At 45.0% G+C, this 22,101-nt stretch overlaps 1 protein-coding gene across 1 annotated transcript; it reads right to left on the bottom strand.

Annotated features, from left to right (window-relative positions):
• Positions 1-11,663: 11,663 nt before the first annotated feature.
• On the bottom strand, positions 11,664-21,436 carry LOC131102177 (uncharacterized). Its single transcript, XM_058047681.1, has 14 exons — positions 21,284-21,436; positions 19,217-19,483; positions 18,825-19,103; positions 18,455-18,757; positions 16,933-17,043; positions 16,773-16,790; positions 16,676-16,694; positions 15,276-15,292; positions 14,785-15,051; positions 12,965-13,243; positions 12,598-12,903; positions 12,401-12,511; positions 12,292-12,309; positions 11,664-12,230 (listed from the first exon to the last, which is right to left on the bottom strand). Exons 1-14 carry the CDS (start codon positions 21,345-21,347, stop codon positions 12,220-12,222), a joined length of 2,070 nt encoding a protein of 689 aa, XP_057903664.1. The 5' UTR covers positions 21,348-21,436; the 3' UTR covers positions 11,664-12,219.
• Positions 21,437-22,101: the final 665 nt, after the last annotated feature.

Raw genomic sequence — 22,101 nt, 5'->3', positions numbered from 1 at the left:
ACTAAAATACTCCAGTGAGGCAAGATTACCCGGTACAGTGTAGGTGAGCAAATCAAGCGCTCCTTTTTTGCACATAAATGCTGCAGGATCACAAACAGATACAGGAGAAAATGCTGCAAATGCCAAAACCCCCCCCCACACACACAAAGACAAACAACTTTACAACTTGTCTTCAAAGACCGCAATGCCTCGGATTAGCCCAGCACACTTCCATTTGGTTTTATCAACATGCAGCATATCTCTAGTGCAGATGTTTTGGGGGGTTTGTGTGTGTGTGTGTGTGTGTGTGTTTTGGAGTTTGCAGCATTTCCCTGTTGCATCTGCTTTTCGATGTTTGTGTGTGTGTTTTGGTTTTGTATCATTTCTGTCCTCGGCAGTGTGTGGACGCCACTGTTGGTCGCAATTGATAAGAAACATACGTTTGTTTTCTTATTATTGTCTTTTTATTGTCTCTTAAAAGATAACATGACATCACATTCAACAAGTTAAAACACATTTGCAATGTTTTCCAAATTCTGCTACCCGGGTCCGTCATTTAGTTATTTGATTGATGCATTCAAAGTTTAAATTCATCATTTGAAGTAAGTGGATGTTCGTGGGATGTGTGTGTGTCTGTGTGTGAGACTACGTGAGTGTGAGTGCCGCGTGAGGGATTAGCGGCGGTGTGTGTCCACTAGTGATTAGCTTGGTCAGTGGGCCTGTTGTGCATTCACTCCAGCCATTAGCATATTAATGCTCTCTCGCTCTTGATCCTCCCCAGCCCCCCACAACACCACTCCCCCCCCCCCCCCCAGCTCTTTCTCTATACATATTTCCCACACTGACTTGTCACTTCCTGCGGCTCCCATCTATAAATCTCACCCGCCATTACTGGCTGCGCATCTGTGTATCCGGCCTGCACAAATTTGAAGGTGCTCATTTTCCCTCCAAAAATGTGTACCCCCACCCCCTCCACTCCATCTCCTCAGTCCTACTCCTCCTCCTCCTTGCCTGATCTTTGCCTCCTTTTTCATCCTGTGAGGGGAAAACACACACACACACAGGAAATTAATGAATGCACATAGAGAGGCTCAGCCCACACACACACACACACACACACACACACACACACACACACACTAGTGTGACACGGCTATACCTTACAATAATACAACTATACAACTACACATGTTCCCAACAACTGTGTTGTGTTGAGGCCTGTAGGAGCTCACGCCTTTGTTGTTGGGTAAACAACAATATAAACAGTATTATTTGATTTCAAGAGTTAAGAAATGAATAAATATATCACATTTCATTGTATGCAGTGAACCGAGTGTCACTTTTTGAAATAAATGAACTTTTCAAAGATATTATAAAGATATGGAGATGCACCTGTATGTGTTTAGGAATAGTATAACAAGTGTACATTTCAAACCCTGCACATATATGTCTTGACCGCACAATATGGATATAAAAGTATGGATAATACATACTTTGTGCATTTGTGCATACCAGATGCATTTGACTGTTTTAGCACATGTGCTAATTCCCAACACTTGTCCACAGTTCTAACAACATTAAAAGAAAGAAAATAGAGAATGTAATATGGGGTTGTTTTTGGTTCCGTACTGGTTATAAATGTGGCTGCTGTAGCAAAGGATCCATAAATAATCTATAATATTTATGTCATTGCCAAAATTCTAAGTGACTTATCCATGGTGAAGAAAAGACACAAAAGCAAACTATCCCGTTTGATGTAACTGGAACGTGGCTTCAGGTCTGCAGAGCATCTCTGTCCCTCATCTTTAGGACGACGCTTGACAGACATAAAGTCCTTCAGCGACCTTCTCGTTGATTTGGAGAGGTCAGGGGCGTGATGTCCATCCACAACTCCTGGTTTCACCAAGGCAGACGCAAGAATTGCGTTTGGACAATCAGCTCCGGACCCCCGTGCTTCTCCGGTGGTCATCCACAACGTTGTCCTCCGTAGAACGGTTTCCTCAGTTTCGATAAGACCCTTAACCTCTTAGCCTCGGGTCAGTGCATATGGATGGACACGAAGACAGGATGGAAAAGAAGCGGCGAGAAGAAGAAAAGAAGAATAAGAGAGAGAGAGAGAGAGCCCTAATTCAAACTCGCCCTCTGTGTGGATGACACCATGATGAACGGAGGGGTCACCACCCGGGGGCCACCAGGAGCCGCCAGTGTGACCTCGTACAAAAGAAGTCCCACACATGAAAGAGGACAAAAGGCTGAGATGATGACCGCAGCACATCATGATCACACATGAGCAGCAGTGAGCTGAGGGCAGGTGGGCAGGCCGAGGGGTTTGGAGGGGGTTGGAGATGGGGGGCCTGGGGAGGGAGGTGGAGGGGGGGAACCTGCAGTTTTTTTTTTGAAGTAAAGCTCTGACGAACCCTAATCTGATTTGCCTTATGCAACATTTTCCTCTTTATCTGCTTTGCTTCGTGAGGCGTTCTTCTCTTTCGGTTTTTATCCAAACGATGTGGTCTTTGCCGAGGCCGGGCCTATTCATGGGAACCCCATGTGCCGTGCCCACCATTGAGGTGCAGAGCAGCATGGCCACAAAAGGATGCCAGAGCCCTCCCTGCAGCCCCCGGCAGCTAACTGAGACTCACAACTCCAGCACAGTTTGAGGCTGCGAGGAGCTGAGAAGAATCTCACGCTACTTTTTCTTCAAGTCTCGTTTCCTTCCGAGGTGAAGACGCTGTCCGTCAGCGTCAACACGACACAGGAGCAGGGCCTGTTATAAGTTTGGACAACAACTTTGCCGGTGCTAGAAGCAGATAAAACTCAATGAATCTTCCTTCTGCTGACCTTTGTCGTCCCACTGAGGCCTGAGCTTGCCACAAAAGCACATAAAAAAACCTTTCCCATAAACACTTTCATCAAACATCTCCGCATGAACCTGAAACGTGGATCGGCAATTACCTCCAAAGTACCTCCAAGTGTCCTCCATCCTCCTCCATCCGATTCTTCAGCTGCACGGCTGTCGACGTCTGACCACGCTTGTTGTCCCTCTCCTCCATCTTTCACCCTCTTCCACCTCTTCCACCTCTTCTGGTCCCGCGTCCTTCTCCCTCTCCTTCTTCAACCCTCTGTGTCCGGCACCCCACGCCCCACCCCGCCCCCCCCCACAACCTCCGCCTTTACAATCCCGTCGCCCTCTCCCGGTTTCCCCGCCCTCTTTCTCTCTCTCTCTTTCACTCGTTGCCCATCTCTCCCTCGCTCGCTCGCTCTCCTCATTTCATGCAGCGCTGGGGTTACCTAAGAGACTGGGTCTGAATGGAGAAAATCTCCTTTGGTACAATGAAGTGGGTGAGAGGCAAAGAGGAGGCGGACGAATGTGGTGGTGAGGGGGAAGGCAGGGTCGCACGGGGGGTTTGAGTATCGGATCTGGTGGGGGGTAAAGTATAGATAATAGTAGTAGGATGCAGATGCATGCAGAGATGCAAGAAGGATATGAAATCCCCAAAACTGAAATGGTTTTGCTTCTTTGATTTTACCTCATCACCCCCACCCCTTTTCTGTCCAATCACCCCCCCCCCCCCCCCACCTGCTCCTCTCTCAGCTCACTTTTTTTTCACAATCCTTTTTTTAGCATTATTAGCAAAGAAAGTTCCCACCGTGGTCATGGAGCGGAGACCTCAAACATCACCGTTAGAAATAAAATAGGGGAAATGGGAAAATAATCACAAATTAGAGTGTTAAGTGAGTGTGAATTTCCATGTGCACAACCCCCATCCCCACTCCCCACTCGGACACCAGAAAATGCAACTTTGGTGGTGCTGCCTACTGTGGTGCGGTTTTGCTACCATTTATCGGTTAATTGGTTCCACCAAGTCGGATTCTTTATTTATTATTGGAATATTTCCATTGTTAGACGGAAAGAAACCTGTTTACGACCTACTAAATGACAGTTTTTATGTTATTTAGAGCCCCCCGCCTCTCGCCCGAAACCAGCTGGGATAGGCTCCAGCACCCGGTAGAAGGATAAGCGGTAGAAAATGAATGAATGAATGTTATTAGAGCCCTCTATATATGAACTAACACCCCTATAGTAGTTCAAAACATTCATTAATTCATTTTCTACCGCTTACCCTCACAAGGGTCGCTGGAGCCTATCCCAGCTGTCTTTGGGCGAGAGGCGGGGTACACCCTGGACTGGTGGCCAGCCAATCACAGGGCACATATAGACAAACAACCATTCACACTCACATTCATACCTATGGACAATTTGGAGTGGCCAATTAACCTAGCATGTTTTTGGAATGTGGGAGGAAACCGGAGAAAACCCACGCATCCGTTTTTATGTTATTAGAGCCCCCCGCCTCTCGCCCGAAACCAGCTGGGATAGGCTCCAGCACCCCATCTGATCAAGCGGTAGAAAATGAATGAATGAATGTTATTAGAGCCAGCCACCAAGCTGGGGCTGGAAGAGCAGCGATTTATCGTCACAATAGTATCCATTTTTTTGATATTGCATGTGGGGTGACTGTAAAAAAGTAAATTGTTTATGAAATATATTTATTTTATAATTATATTAGACTACAAATTGACCATAGGTATGAATGTGAGTGTGAATGGTTGTTTGTCTATATGTGCCCTGTGATTGGCTGGCCACCAGTCCAGGGTGTACCCCGCCTCTCGCTCGAAGACAGCTGGGATAGACTCAACCCCCCCCCACCCCCCACCCCCGCGACCATAATGAGGATAAGCGGTAGAAAATGAATGAATTAATAATTACATTAGAATTGTTATATTATTATAATTATATTAGAATTGATATAAGTTTTAGATGTAAAAAATTCATTCATTCATTAATTTTCTACCGCTTATCCTCACGAGGGTCGTGGAGGTGCTGGAGCCTATCCCAGCTGTCTTCGGGCGAGAGGCGGGGTACACCCTGGACTGGTGGCCAGCCAATCACAGGGCACATATAGACAAACAACCATTCACACTCACATTCATACCTATGGACAATTTGGAGTGGCCAATTAACCTAACATGTTTTTGGAATGTGGGAGGAAACCGGAGTACCCGGAGAAAACCCACGCATGCACGGGGAGAACATGCAAACTCCACACAGAATTGAACTCGGGTCTCCTAGCTGTGAGGCCCGCATACTGATTCTACGTATTGGAGCGGTTTGGAAAAGGAAAACTGCACTTGTGTTTTAATGGCTGTCTTTAGAACGCACAGAAAAGAGAAAGACGTGCTCATGTCTCACGTAAGGATTGTGGATGACGGGCGAAATTCCACCCACAGACCCCAAGGCCTCTATGCAAAAAACAAATGTTTCTCTTCCTCTGAACCGCATGGAGCCACTGAGCGCCTCTCTGTAATCCGCTCCCTCTTGTCCCCGAAGAAGGTGGCTTGTTTAGAGGTTAGTTACTGATTAGCGCCAAAACTGTTGCTCTTCATTTTCCGGCGGCAACCTTATTGAGCGCCTCTTGCCGTTGCTATTCACTTTGTCGTTTGTGTCCGAGGTAGCAAACAGAGCCCCCCCGCTGCTCCGCTCTGTGTCTTTACAACACCCCCCCCCCACCCCAGCCCCTTTTCTCATCGGAGGATGTGAGAAAACAAAAGGGCGAATACAAGTAGAGAGATAATTAACGGCACGCGGCTAAAGTTAGCGCTCTCCTACACGCTGGACTGCAAATAGCAACAGTGTGAAATAGGATGGGAGGGGGGGACTATTTTTAACAACTTGTTTGTAATGTTCTTGTATGGGACTGCAGGATCCCGGCCTTAATGACATCATCAGGCCTTTTACACGAGGGGAGGGGGGTGAATGTGGCACTGGGGGTGTCAAAGTTGGTTTTAGGAGGCTGAGGGGGGGCTTGTGTGTATAAGTATGTGCGTGTGTGTGTGAAACGGGAGGACGGGGAGGCCTTAGGGCAGATTGTCCATGTCCCACCCGCCCACCCCCTGCCCCCCACCCACCACCTCCAGGAGTGTCTGAATGAAGTTATTTCCAGGGCCCTGTCCATCTGTTACCGTGGCAGCAGCAGTGACCAAGGTGTTGCCATGGCGAGGTGGACACAAAAAGGCGTGGCGTGGGAACAGGTCCAGGGGTCAGGAGTGAGGGTGTCATGGGGTCAGGGGTCACAGCCAGCTGGACAGCACACAAGAGGAGGCCTGGGTGAGAAAAGAAGGCGGGAAGCCTCGCTTTTCTTTCACTTTCTCCTCCTTTCTTCTTGCAGACGTCCGAAGAGTGGACACCACTGGACGTTAACATTGAACTGGTGTGTGATGATAAAGTGGGGGTGAGGGGGGGGCGTATGGGATAAGAAGGGCCACTGAAACGAAAACGGCAGCGCTTTGCGCGGCTTCCCCTGCATCAGCGAGTCAGCATTTGCCAGCCAATTGACCGCGCTCAATGCCACGCAGAAATGCGACTATTGAGGGGACGCCGGCGGCTGCGTGTGTCTGTGTGGCCCCCGCCTGCTCTTTGCTCCAGATAAGTGACACCCAAAGAAAATAAAAGGCCGCTTCATTCCGCTCGTTTAGAGCTCAAAACTCCTCGGAAACAATAAGAAGGGAGGCAATGAATCAAGAGATGACATCACATTGACGACGTACACTCAACAAAAATATAAACTAGGGGTGCACCATGAATTATGACATCACACCCATAAATCTAATTACTTTAAAATAGCTTCATTAATTTAAAAAATCGGCCAATGAGGCAACATTAATGAAGAAAATGAAGCGCGTGTGACATAAACAGCCTGTTGTAACGTCCCCTGAGCTCACTCGTAAACAAACATTCACTTTAAGAGCATGGACGTGGTACCAAAGGGATTTGGGGGGGGGGGGGGGGGGGTGTTGAGGGAACGGGATATTGAGCACACAAAAAAAATAAAATGCCAGCGCAGAGGTGTTTGAAAAGTGCAAAATGTTTGCTAGAGATCTCCATGGCATCACAAAGGCCGAATGTACCCGAATACGATGCACCTTACTGGGCCACAACAACAGGTGGCTCCCTTCGTGTTTTACTTGAGAAGCAGAAAGTTATCGTATCGTTTGAGGTCTTCAGGGCACGTTGGAAAAACTATGTCTTTCAATTGGCCTGGGAAAGCCTTGGGATTCACCAGGAGGAGCTGGACAACGTAGCCAGGGAGAGGGGAGTCTGGGATTCCCTGCTTCGGCTGATCCCAAACCCGAGTTTGGGTTAGCAGAAAAAGATGGATGATGGATGGATGGATGGATGGATGGTGAACCCCCAATATACTACACATGTGACGTATGGTTATTGACTGTTTTTGTTATTAGAAATATCACTCCACGTGAAGTCACAGAAGCTCTGTTGGAGGAAGTGACGTACTTCTCACGCAACTGTTGGTGTTGTTGGCGCACCTGAAGTTCTTGCAACCTTCATAGGGAGCCCGCATGGAACCCAAAGTTTGACGGCTGTTGGTCTTACAATCTACAGTAAACCTCAGATATATCGGACTCGGATATATCGGAAATTCGCTCACAACGGACAGATAAAAAAGAACCAATTTTTCTGTAATGCATTTCCAATAAAAATTCATTGCATATATCGGATTTTTTATAACGGATTTCGTCTATTTCGGACAAAATCTCCAGTCCCGTTCCAATGCATTTCCATTAAATTTCCCTCGCATATATCGGATGGCCGCATCGTGGCGCTCCGATTCGCCGAATCGTGACAGGCCGCTATACGACGTCATTTGCAGTGTTTGCAGCGTTGCCTGCGCGTCCAGGTACATTGGAAACATAGTCAAGGAAGTGCCTTTTTATAACGGATAAAATCCAATTTACGCATATACCGGATATAAATCCGATATATGCGTAAAACGGACATTTTCCGGTATACGCATATAACGGATTTCGCTTATATCGGACAAAACCAGTGGGAACAATTGAATCCGATATATGCGAGGTTTACTGTACGTGCTTTGGTGCGAGCAGCCTTATATTTAATGTGCACGTTGAACTTACAAGTTGGATGTCGGGTGCATGGCAATCTTAATGCTTCACGTCACCACAACTACGTTCTCCACCACCAAAAAAAAAGGCAACATGGGCAAAAAATCCGGTTTTGACTTAGAATTTCTGTTCCTGATGACAATGAAGCTCCACCACTTTCTGGAATTGTTTTTATATTTCTTTACGTACTTTTGACACATTTTGGCTTTGGAGGCGACGCCGCAAACAAAACTTAATGATTGAAATGTCCATATGCTCCGTGGCCGAGTGAAAGCGACAGGAGACAGTGAGCCTCATCAGTGGATAACACGTTATGACAACGTGGATAAGGAGGCGCTTACAACGCAATTACGCACACACACACACACAGAGTAAACACACAGGGGCCCTCTAGGCTTTAATAGCTCGTTGCTGGGATGAAGCGCGCTCAGCATCCCTGCTCGTCCGCGACCGCGGTAATAGGATTAGGAGCAGTCGTGGGACGGCGTGGCCGGCCAAGTCCAATGCTCCGTTTGACACCTTTTGTCCGGCGGCCCTGAGACACAGATCACAGCAATGGCGAGCGGGACAAAGGCCTTTGAACAAATTGTGTTGTAGCTACAAATGTACCCTGATGGGAGGACGTGGAGCTGCAGGTTCCACGGCACATCAAATTAACCGTGATTTTTGACAACTCAATCTACTTCCAAAGGGGCCGGGGTGGCAAGAAGATGTTTAGACCTTTTAAGTTCTTACTTTGGGGAAACCCACTTCAGAATTCTAAAACCGTTTATAAGAATACAACAAATGACTCCTAATGAGCTAAGTTCCTGCTCGCTTTCAGGATGTGTTTATTATTAATGCAATCAATTTGTATAATTATGTGTCTACTACATGTCCAGACTTTAGGGACACCCTGTAGTATACTATTTGTACACCTAGGCCAGGGGTCGGCAACCTTTACTATGAAAAGAGCCATTTCCCCCCCTTGCCCACTCAAGAAAAATAGCCTGGAACTGCAAAACATAGGTTTAAAACAACGTCTTCTAAAGTCCAAGAGAATAGTAGAAATAGAGGTACCTAGGTGCATATAAGTTAATGAGGCGGAACAATTTTTCTGCATAATCGTCCTTTCCGCACGTGCACGTTTCATCGTTACACCCATAGAAAATAAGCTCCGTTGTTTGCCACGCTATTTAGAGCTCAAAAGCTAAATGGTGCTAAAAGTTAAAGATCATCTCTATAATTTCCCTCCTAAGGCATGTGTGCAGCCATTAAGGTGCAGTATATGTGTTTTGGATTATTTTCGTTTCAGTATCTTAGCGTATTTTGTATCTGTTTGAACCCCTTTTAGTTGTCGCGTTGGTTTTGCAGTAAATCCATCAGTAAAACACAAGAACTAGTTGCTGTCTGATCGTTGCACATCCGAGTGAGTTACATGCTGGTTATTAAAATTATTTTTAAATGATCTCTAATTCTCTAAATAGCTCTGGGAAAGTATGACTTAGTGAACTGAATAGCATCCTGTCTGCTCATCCTCGTGCTCATCCAATCACCAGTCAGAACTCAGCAAGGACGCATTCATAGTCTCACATAAAGTTGGATTTTTTAAAAGTCATTACAAAGACGTGCGTTTTCCCACTCGGGTGTAAAAAAAATTGAGCATTGCAAAGGGAGCCACAACAAAAAGGCTGGAGAGCCGTGGGTTGCTGACCCCTGACCTAGGCACTAGGTATACCAGTAATGTTGCAAGTGGCAGACTAAGTAAGTTAGGCCATTGTACTAACCATGATGCTTTTATCCTACGCCAGGAGCAAGTATCAGCTCCGTCTGAGGCAAAACATTGACATTCCCAGCGCTGTCCGGGCGTCTCGTCACACGGTGAGGCCACACAGAGATTCTCTGTGCTCTACCCCGCCCCAGTGCACTCTGGGAGACGGACCAAAAGCACTTTTATGAGCCGCCTGCTTCCTGGCCATTGGCAGAGAGGCCAGGTTCAAAGTGATGGGCGGCTGAGAAATGCATGGTTTACTTCTTTTTTTTTATTAATTTGAACCATCAAATAATTTATATAGATATATTGTGGTAGTACACAACTGTACTGCGTTATACATATTGTATCTGCCGTACGTGTCCTTGTGTCTCATGGAGCAAATATGAGTTTTGTGAGAGGTGGCGGTCAGACAGGATGACGGTTTTCAATCAGGTGTGTGTGTGAATGTGTGTGTGCACATGTGATTATGGGGGCAACGGACTGGGGGGCCCCGCAGACGGTTACCTTGAACTCCAATCATCTCGCCTGTGGGGCGGGGTCAGGTATTGTCGCCGGGCCTGACAGGGGTCAGGCTGGAGCGAGAGGGGGCGCAGGGACAGAGCAGAGGCCGCCCCCCATCCCTTGCACTCCCCACCCCCCGGGTCGTGGACCGCTGCCCTCGTGGGGGGGCCAGAGAATGGGAGGTATTGGCAGATTTTTGTGGGGTGCAGATGCTCAATATGCAGATGTCTAATCGAATTGTGCGACGATGAATTGGCGCCCCCCTCAGATTTGCATGAGGACAATCCCCGGCGGGGGCTCGGGGGTCAACGCGGACCCCCGGACCAAATGAGCAGCCGGCTGCAGACGCCCCTTGAGGACGTGTGAACTTGAAGTAGACTTTACTCAACGACAAAGATATTGATTGATTCTAATGTCTGTGAGTCGGTCTGGGAGCGTGTCTGTCCTTCCCAAAGTGGGAGGAAAATCTGTTTAAAACCTGCAGAAGCACCCCCAAAGGTGTTTTATTGGCTATTTTTAGTGTTAAAATGAACTTTTCCCCCTTACATTATGTCTTTTTGTGCATTTTTTCAACGTTTTTTTCATTAATCAAATTGCATTTTCACGCAATATACTAAAGTGATGTAATTTTTATGTCATAATATTCTCATGTTATTCTATGACTTTTTTTCTCTTAGTATTTTTGCTTTATTCCTGTAAAATTACTGCTGAATGTTAAATTTTTGCTGTTGGGTTTTTAAAACATTGGTTTTTGTTATATAATATTTTTAGAATGACCTGCAGAGCAAGTTTAAAAAAAAAAAAAGCAGCGGTCTGCAAATGGCCCTCAGAATGCACTTTGGGCACCTTTCGGCTATGCATTCCATGATACCCAACACTAGTAGCTAAACTATTCCAACTCACTATCATGAGATGACAACAAACAGAACTTTTATTAAATCTGACCTTGTTTCCTGCACAATCACAGCTTTGCAAGGTTTTTATTCCCGCACAATAATACTGAAAGAATATATGAATAACTCCACGTTAATATCATGAGCATACCTCATTCATAATCTAAATCAGGGGTCTCAAACTCAATTTACTTGGGGGCCATTGGAGCTTGGGTCTGGGTGAGACTGGGCCGCATCAGGTTTTCCAAAAAAAAACCCGCATTTATTAAAAACAAATAAATTCTAATTTTCTACAATAAGCTCTGATAAAACATTCCACTGTTCTCAAATATCTTACTTTTTATTTTTCTACACAAAATAAAATGGAAAATAAATAAACAAATCAAGAATAAAGTCAATCAATCAGTAATAAATAAATATAATAATAATAACAAAACGGCAAATAATAAAAACTTAAGAAACCACATATAGTTGGTGGGTAGACAAATTATTTTTTTCAGATTAAAATGAACAAAGCATTATTAGAGCCCTGTAGACATGACAAAACACGACTATAGTCACATTTATACTCTTTTTATTTACAACATATTGCGCAACTGCAGGGTCTTGAGACACATGCTAACTCGCAAACTAGAGAGCTAGCGACCTAAACGGTAGCCTTCATTCTTTAAACTTAAATAGCCAAAAACTTACCACTTCCACACGGATAGGGAGGATAACTATTAACAGTTATTTAACCATGAACATGAACATTAATCAAACGTAATCATTTTTTCTGGGTACATGATACCATACAGCATCCATATCAAACTTGCACAGGCCGCACTAACATTAAACTTTCATATCAAGGCGGGGGCCTCAAACTATTGTCCTGCGGGCCACATTTGGCTCGCGGGCCGCGTGTTTGAGACCCCTGATCTTTCACTTTAATTTTTTTTAAATAGCTCTTCCACTAGATGGCAGCAGGCACATAATTCGGCAGAGCTCATGGAGGCTGTTTGCCATGTGACTAGTAACTAGTAGTTCATGTAAAAAAAGGATAACATTTTGCATAAAAACCACAAACATTACATCGACAACTTGGCTCATCGTGTGTGCTAGGCTGATCCAGTCTCAGATATTCCCTAGGCGACAAAATAATGCAATCAATCAATCTATCAATCAAATAAACAAAGTTGTACTTACCGTTAGCCAACTGGAAGCCTGCGGCAGAAAAAGCCAGGAGAACGTGGATCATTATTCTCCACATCATTATTATTTCTTCTCGATAGCGTAAAACATTTTAGTTGCTCACCAGAAGGATGTCGTTTCCAAATCCTGAGGCTCAGAGCGATGGCCATGAGGAGCATCAGTGCCACCGCGCCTCCAACCATAGCTGCAGGGTAGCTCCGCGGCGTACCTCCATCTAAAACAGAACATGAAGAAGTAAAAGAGTAAAAGTCTGTGCTTTTGTGAGGTGACACCTTACACCCGTGGATCAAAGACACTCACAGTTGGTCATGATCGCCGCTTTGTTCAGCTTGGTGACCAGGGTGTCCTCGACACCATTGAGTTTGAACACACACTCGTACTCCTCCCACTCCATGTCTGGGATGGAGGAGACGTTGAGGGTCACGCTCCTCTGGAAGGTTCCGTCATGGTTGTGGAGGGTCTCCCAGTGTTGCACCAGTGTTTCCTGTCGGACCTGGCGGCCAGCCCTCTGCCAGAACATTGCGGCTTCGTCAGGGTAGAACCCCGTGGCGTGACAGGTGACTGGCGACCAGGGTGTCTTCTGGAGGAGAGACACCTTTGGGAGCACTGCAGGAAAGATACATGGAGTATTGATTGATTACGATTGGCCGTAGTCGAGTCAGCCCACCTCTTCTGTGCAGGAAGCTCGCTCCGTAGCGCATATATTTCTCCAGTAACAGCGGACACTCGTACAAGTAGAAGTGCTGCATGTATTCAATGGTGGGCATCTCGGCATCCCATCTCTCTTTGGTGGTGTGAGCCTCCTTCCTCGGGGCCACCCATCTCTTCTTCTCCAGGTCCAGCCATATGAAGTCCTCGCCGTTGTAACCGTAGCGATTAAACCCGCGGACGTTTCCGTTGTCGTAGTTCACCTCGCAGCCACTCACCCGTTGCAAAATGTGGATCCCTGCGGAGGCGGGCACACACTCCCAGCATGACTTGCAGGTTGTAGATACAGGTATAGATTTACATGTATGTTACTGTGAAAGCATTGCCATGTCCCTCGCTACATTGCGTTTTTCAGAAATTATTAAATGATAGCTGTTTGGTGGTAAACTATGATCTCTTATGAGTCAAAACATACTGAAATACAAGTGATTAGTAGTTTTCTGGTCAATAGGTGGCAGTAATGACACAAAACATTGAAACATTCCATTACCGACAGTAACTTTACCTGAACACTGCATGTAGTCAGCCATGGCATGTCTGACATCATAGAATGAAAAAACTTCTCCTCCCATCCCATGTGGAAGTGGTAAGTTTTCCATCCATCCATTTCCCTCCGCCTATCCGGGTCCAGGTCGCAGGGGCAGCAGTCTTAGTAGGGAAGCCCAGACTTCCTGGCCCCCGGCCACCTCCTTCAGCTCCACCGGGAGGACACCAAGGCGTTCCCAGGCCAGCTGTGAGACATAATCCCTCCAGCGTGTCCTAGGTCTGCCCCGGGGCCTTTTCCCGGCTGGGCATGCCCGGAACACCTCACCAGGGAGGTGTCCGGGAGGCATCCGGACGAGATGCCCGAGCCACCTCAACTGACTCCTCTCGATGTGAAGGAGAAGCGGCTCTACTCTGAGCCCCTCCCGGATGACTGAGCTCCTCACCCTATCTCTTAGGGTCCCACGCTCCCACTTTCCCTCACTCGTGAACAAGACCCCGAGATACTTAAACTCCTCCACCTGGGGCAGGACCTCATTCCCAACCCGGAGGGAGCACTCTACCCTTTTCCGACTGAGAACCATGGCCTCTGATTTGGAGGTACTGAGTCTCATCCCAGACGCTTCACACTCAGAGGGTCACAGCCCGAGGAGGCCCTAAGAACCACATCATCTGCAAATAGCAGAGATGAGATTCTAAGGCCCCCGAGGGGGCAAAGTTGGTAAGTTTTTAACTTCTCAAAAGTGCACTTTTTGAGGGAATTTTGCCCATCATCTACAATGCTCCATTTACATCATGTGACCTACATATTAGTCAAGTTACCGCAACATTGTTATTATTGTTAAGCCTGAGAACTATGTTGCCTCACCACACCACACCAGCTAGCTACTAACCAGCTAGCGACTAGCTTCACCACACACTCGCTCACAATGCCTCAGGCCACTGCCAAAAGGTAATGCTATGTTTATGCTGTTTATGAGTTTGGAAAACGCTTGGTGTAGCATCCCTTTCTATGATGTTATGTGAGTCCCCGTAGCATTACAATTTGATGTAAACAAAGAATAATACAAGGTTAAAAGTGACTATAGGGGTGTTATTTCATGTCTACAGGGCTCCAATAATGTTAAAGACCATAGAAACTCATTTTAATATTCAGTTCATTAACATTGGAACCTACTGTATATCGAGGTCAGGTCTGGATCCAATTAAACGCTACAAATGAGGGAGGACTGTATTTTGATGGCATTTCAGCGCAGACGCTAAAAGCTAAATGCTAAAAGCTAAAGGCTACGATACCTCCCGACTGGTTGAAACGGCGCTTCAGGCCGTAAATGTCGGCGTTGAAGTCTTGCTGGTGGTCCAGGCACTGTGCAGCGTACCACTTCAGGTGCTGAGGCTCATGCTCCAAGTATGCCTTGACCCAGTCCTGCTTAGGCTCCGCCCTCTTGATGTTGCTGTCGTAGTAGCCCACCGGCATGTCATTCAGCATGACCACGCCCACAAACTCAGGCAGGTTGGGCGCTCCGGAGGTGGCGATGAGGAAATAGTTGAGGGAGACATTGACTGCGGGGATCAAAAAGATTGATTGTGACGTGGAATGGCTAAATTGACCACTTAAAACGACTATTACTGAATAAACGTGTCGTTGCAGTACTCATATGTAACTTTAAAACAACAGCGCTTAACTTTGTTGCCAATGTCACTTGGTGAAAGTGAAAGTAAAAGTTGGCAAAGTTGAAATTAAACAAATCAAAGACGTAAAAACTACGGTAATGTCGTCTTCTTACCTGAGGAGGCCAGACTGCTAAACAGGAGCAGAATGAAGAATAACTTTATCATTTCTTGCTTGTTAGCTCCTCACACGTAAGGTCGACATTTGACAGCGGCACTGTGGAGGAGTGGGCGGGCTTGATCGAGACAAATATCGATACCAAGTGATACATCCATATTTTTTAGTTACGTTTCTAACTCAAATTTTGGGTTGCATTTTCTATATTATTATATTTACATAGTGTTTGAATTCCCAGCGACAGTTTTTCACACAGAAGCTTTATGGCTTTATGGGAAAAAAGTGCCAATAGTTTTTATTTGTATTTAGTTAATTGTACTACATACGTAATTATGCTCAATTGTATACAATTGTATCAGTAAGTGTAACACACATTTTTTGTTTGCCTAATATTTTCAGAAATTCAAAATAATCACGATCAACAATCAAAAACACTTCCCCAAACAAGTCTTCTTCTACGAGTTATTTACGAAGAGGCGTGCTCCAACTTAGCATGTAACACGCTACTGCCCCCTGCAGCCCATGGTCTGAACAGCAGCTAAGAACCACATGTATGGATATAAATCTATTTAGCCATGGCACTATGAACAACATAATAACTTAATAACTTTCATTCGGAGTACAAAACAACAGAAAGAAAAGTATAAAGTATCGAACTTTATTTCAACAATAATGTAATACACATCAATACACATAAAGAAAATATATATAAACAACCAGTAGTACAATCTTACGTACAAAAGCATGACAGAAAAAAAAACAAAACTGGAAACATGAAATATTAGAAAAACAAGATCAAACTTTGAGAGCAAAATAATTTAAAAATAAAAAAACAGGTAAATACTTAAATCCTCATTTTTGGGAAGTGTGCAACAACAATAATAGATTAGGGACAGCACTTGGAAGTCAAACTCCACACACTCTGGAACTAAGTAAACAGCATGGAAGCCTGTTTCTGCCACAGAAAGAAAACAATCCCACTGTAAGTCATAATTATGAGGCAAAAAGTCAAAATTATGAGATAAAGGCATAATTATGAGATTAAAAACTCACACTTACAAGCTAAAAGGTCCAAATAATGAGACAAAAAGTTAAATTTCAAGATAAAATGTCATAATTATGGCACAGAAAAATATATCCCATAATTGGGACTTTCCTATTTCATAATTTCGACTTATTTCACTATTTTTTTGTCACAATATCTCATAATTATGACTTATCTTGTACTTTCGACTTTTTATTCCATAACTATGACTTTTTATGTCGTAATTATGACTTTCCTGGGTCACAATTTTCACTTTATCTTGTGCTGTGATGAGTTCTGGTCCTGCAGTTCTATCACAGACATACATGAGACCCCCTCCAACACGCGCTACTCATTCTGCAAGGACTTGGCACGATGAGAGTTGGGCACCCACTGCAGGGAGAGAGAATGTAAGGCTGCCATATGGAATAGTTTTCGCTATAAGTGCAGTCTGCACGGTACAATACTTACTGTTAGCAAGCCGGAATTCTGAAAGAAAGAAGAATACACAGGGATGTACATGTGGAGGATTAATGATTAGACACAATAACGACAAAAGGACTTTGAACTTGTCTTACCGCCATTGTCATAAAATCTATTGTGACAGTCAAACACGGTCACGTCTGCTCACCTTTATACTTTCTCCACCAAATGTAAAGTCCAGCAAAGGCGCCCCCCAGTAGGAGAACCAACATCACCACGACCCCAGCAACGGGACCAGGAGGAAACCTTGAGGGGGGAACTGGAACCAAGACAGAACTCATTGGAATGGACGGATAGCTTTGATCAGGACATACAGTACAGTAGTGAAAAATGAAAGGATGCCACTTTCATAAAAGCATATTTCAATAAATATGCTAGGAAGTGCAACCGCAACTCACCTCTGTCATATACCGTCGCTGAAAAATTGATTATTAGAGATCAATAAACTCTCCAAAGACTTTTTTCATTTATTTTCAACTCCTATCGGCTGCACGGCAGTCGAGTGGTTAGCGTGCAGACCTCACACGCTAGGAGACCCGAGTTCAATTCCACCCTCGGCCATCTCTGTGTGGAGTTTGCATGTTCTCCCCGTGCATGCGTGGGTTTTCTCCGGGTACTCCGGTTTCCTCCCACATTCCAAAAACATGCTAGGTTAATTGGCCACTCCAAATTGTCCATAGGTATGAATGTGAGTGTGAATGGTTGTTTGTCTATATGTGCCCTGTGATTGGCTGGCCACCAGTCCAGGGTGTACCCCGCCTCTCGCCCAAAGACAGCTGGGATAGGCTCCAGCGACCCTTGTAAGGGTAAGCGGTAGAAAATGAATGAATGAATGAATGTTTTTGAACTACTATAGGGGTGTTAGTTCATATATAGAGGGCTCTAATAACATTCATTCATTCATTCATTTTCTACCGCTTATCCTCACGGGAGGGGTGCTGGAGCCTATCCCAGCTGGTTTTCGGGCGAGAGGCGGGGGGCTGTTAGGTCGTAAACAGGTTTCTTTCCGTCTAACAATGGAAATATTCCAATAATAAATAAAGAATCCAACTTGGTGGAACCAATTAACCGCGATAAACGGTAGCAAAACCGCACCACAGTAGGCAGCACCACCAAAGTTGCATTTTCAGGTGTCCGAGTGGGGAGTGGGGATGGGGGTTGTGCACATGGAAATTCACACTCACCTAACACGCTAATTTGTGATAATTTTCCCATATCCCCTATTTTATTTTTAACCGTGACAGGTATGTTTGAGGTCTCCGCTCCATAACCACGGTGGGAACTTTCTTCAGGAAGTCAGGAAGTAGTTTGGAACTGTGACCAATCACTGTGAAGTGGCCGTGCCCAGAGGCGGGCCATGAGTGAATAAAAAAAAAAGAGCATATAAATGTTTATATTTTATATTTAAAAATAAATGTAAACCTCTGCCTTTTTCCTTATTAGATTACAACTTTTTTCTCTTAACATTATCATTTTATTCTGGTAAAATTACTGCTATTTTTTGTATTCATGATGTTTTTTTTGTTCTCTTGATAAATAATATTTTAGTATAAAAAAATAGCCTAGACTGTGGACACCCCTGGAGTCGATCTAGTGCCCTACTGCTGAAGGATGAAGATGACGGGAACGTCTTCCATCCACACAACACAATCACGGCCAACCCGACTCACCCCAGTTGGTCCAGATCTTCGCTTTGTCCAGTTGGGTGACCATCTGGTCCTGGATGCCCTCCAGCTGAAACACGCACTCATACTCCCCCCACTCGGCAGGCGGGACGGACGACATGTCAATGATGACGCTCATCTGGAAGGTTCCGTCGTGGTTGTGGAGGATCTCCCCGTGTTCTACGTACTCGTGGACCTCCTCGCCGTCTCTCCTCCAGAACAGCATGGCCCTGTCGGGGAAGAACCCAGTAGCGTGGCAGCAGACTGGCGATGAGGGCGTCTTCTGGAGGAGAGACACCATGGGAAGCTCTGCAGATGGAGACACCAAGTCACGTTGGATGCCGTGATGCGGTGTGTGTTGCAATTGCAACGCCACCTTTTCTCTCCAGGATGCTCTTCCCGTAGTGGACGTACTTCTTCAGCCACTCGGGACACTTGTAGATGTAATAGTTCTTGTTGTATTCTAGTCGGGCCGTCTCCGTGTCCCAAAGGAGTTTGGTGGTGAAAGCCTGCGGGTGCGAAGCGGTCCACGTCAGAGACCGCAAGTCCAAGGAGAGGAAGTCTTCCCCGTCGTAACCATACTGGTTGAAGCCCTCCACTTCCCCGGACTCGTCATCGAATTCGCAGCCGTTCATCCTCTGTAAGATGTGGCTGCCTGAGCAGGATGAAGACCACCGTCAAGACCACCTCAGTCCCTTCTTGTAATAAATGTCAAACTTCCTGGTTACATCATCTGCCTCCGTGGTGGGAGAGTCCACCAATACTCACCTCCGGATTGGTTTAAGCGTAGACTAAAAGCCTCCAGTTTTTCCCTGAAGACCTTCTGGTTGCCGTAGCACTTTTGCCTGTACCAGTGCAGGTGATACGGCTCAGCCTGGACCAGTTTCTTCATCCAGTCCTGTTTAGGCTCCGCTGACTGGATGCTGCTGTCGCAGTAGCCCACCTGGACGTCGTCCACCGTGGCCACGCCCACAAACTCTGGGAAGTTTTGCATTCCCGAGGTTGCAGTGAGGAAGTATTTGAGAGAATGTTTCACTGCGGAGACATTTTCCACTCGTCATTTATGGTCCAGTTCGATTCTCTGCCCGCCTGTGATCATGTCGACGTATCCGTGGGCAAGATACCGAACCCCCAGTTGCTCCTAATTCAGTAGGTCAATGTGCTATACTACAAGTGAAAGACCATTTATCATTTACCAAGGTAGAAATAGCCCCAAGTTAAAATCGAATCTTGTCTTTCTGTAGTTGTTCATTGAGAAGCTATTATTTATTATTTTGGTAGTTAGAGCGTAGACGGCCATTCTAAATATAACAACCTTCTAAATATGTTTATTTTCAACATGATTAGTGCATTGAGGCATGCGTTGGAAGAGTCGCATCAAGCGCTTCCTGCAGTGGCTGTTGTCTCATCTGTTTAACATTACTGACACCTAGTGACCATTTTATCCTACTACATAACAAAATCATGTATATGATGCCTTGTATTCATTTGTATTTTAGTTCACTTAAGCAATTTTTACACTTAGACAAAAACTGTCTGTCAGCTGAGAATCATCACACGACAGCAAACCACCAGTCGCCAGTGAGGAAATGAGATCACTAATATGATCGCTAAATTGATTATTATTGAATTTTATTGCGTGTTTGTGGAAAGCAATTGGGACGAAATGGAATGCACCCATCTCGGTTTGCCGCAGTGGCATCATTAGGCCTATTTTAGGGGGGCTTCAGTCCCCCTAAAATGTTCTTAAGTCCCCCTAAATAATTTGATATTTTTATATTTACTTATATATTTTTAAAATTGATTTATTATTTTTTAATATTTTTTTTATATAATAGGGCAAAAGCAGGTTAATAATCAAGCCAATAAGCAGGCTAATACTAGCCTACTAATCAGAAGAAGAATAATGATGATAGTAATAGGCTAATTAATAATATTCATTCATTCATTAATTTTCTACTGCTTTTCCTCACGAGGGTCGCGGGGGTGCTGGAGCCTATCCCAGCTGTCTTCGGGCAAGAGGTGGGGTACACCCTGGACTGGTGGCCAGCCAATCACAGGGCACATTTCGACAAACAACCATTCACACTCACATTCATACCTATGGACAATTTGGAGTGGCCAATTAACCTAGCATGTTTTTGGAATGTGGGAGGAAACCGACGCATGCACGGGGAGAACATGCAAACTCCACACAGAGATGGCCGAGGGCGGAATTGAACCCTGGTCTCCTAGCTGTGAGGTCTGCACGCTAACCACTCGACCGCCGTGCCACCTTAATCAATAATATAATAATGATTATTATATAATTGATCACTGGACAGAATGGTTGCAGAGCTTGAGCAGCGGTTTAGCAGTGTAGATTGTGTGTACTTGTGTAAATTTAATGGTGGCCTAAAACAATTGAGTATCTCTACTAAATCTGTCCAAAAGTGGGAAAGTTATATCCCGGGTCTTGTTTGTTATTTGTTTTTTGGATTTTTTTTTAAATGTCTACTACATTCATTCATATCCTGTGCATCTCCAGGGGGCTAAGTCCCCCTGTTCTCAGAACCTATAGTGACGCCCCTGGTTTGCTGTATAAGAAACGGCAACAGCATGCAGACCAACATTATTCTCAACAGTTAATAAGTACCCGGATTTAAATGCCTTCAAACATTAAAGCCCACAGAAATATTTCTTGCGTGCGTTTTTCAATGAGATAAAGAGATACCGTTATCTGACGCCTCATAATGAAACCGGAACCAGAATAGAGTCTTATTGCGCACTGCGAGACGATGGCCATTTGTGGCAACTTGGGGGCAGAAACGGAGAAGTTAGAAACGGCGAGCTCACCTGCCGATGTAACCCCCAGGACGAAGAGTAACGCAAAAAACCCCTTCGTGGTGTTTGTTGACATGTTGGAAAGGAGTCAGGTCTTCCTCGTTCTTTGCTCAAGACCTCCTTGCTGACAGGTTGGAGCTGCTCCAAAGGGGGGCGGGTCGATACAGATATCGCCACTGTCGATAACATACTGGCGCGAAGACAGCTTTGGTTCATGTTTTTCCTAGATGTGTATATTTTCATAAATACTGTATCTGTAGTATTTCACTATATTGTATATATTATTTAAGTTTCGGGGGGCAAAAAGCCAAATGATCGTAGTTTTTCCTGTTGCTAAAGCAAATTGTATGCAATACAAGGAAATCATTATCATAATCTGTTCACAAATAAGCGTGTTGATACTAATATTTTTTTGTTGTTTTGTCCAAAATCATTCAATGAGCTTTATTCAATTAGCATTTTACTTGACCAAGTAAAATGTGTCACTATCGGCAATTCTATACCCGTTTACACTTGGTATCGCATCGATACCCAAATATCTAATATTGCCCACTACTCTGCTTGGAGCGTTTGGGTCGGGGGGGCGTGTCCATTCTGATAAGCAATTTTTTGCGACTTTTACCATAATATCACACAGGGTATGTGAATAAAAACATTGTTTAATGTCCTCATTTACTATTTTAAGTTTAAAAGTTAACATATTCATTCACTCGTAAGGTGACAAGAACCCAAAATGTCCACTATAGGCATTTTACATACAACTACAATAACTATGTCAGTTCTTAACGGATGTGAAACCGTCACCAAGCAACATGAGATCACATGACGGA

This window comes from Doryrhamphus excisus, chromosome 14 (genome assembly GCF_030265055.1).
Source record: "Doryrhamphus excisus isolate RoL2022-K1 chromosome 14, RoL_Dexc_1.0, whole genome shotgun sequence".
Classification (NCBI taxonomy): Eukaryota; Metazoa; Chordata; class Actinopteri; order Syngnathiformes; family Syngnathidae; genus Doryrhamphus; species Doryrhamphus excisus.
This window is presented reverse-complemented; position numbering and strand designations above follow the sequence as displayed.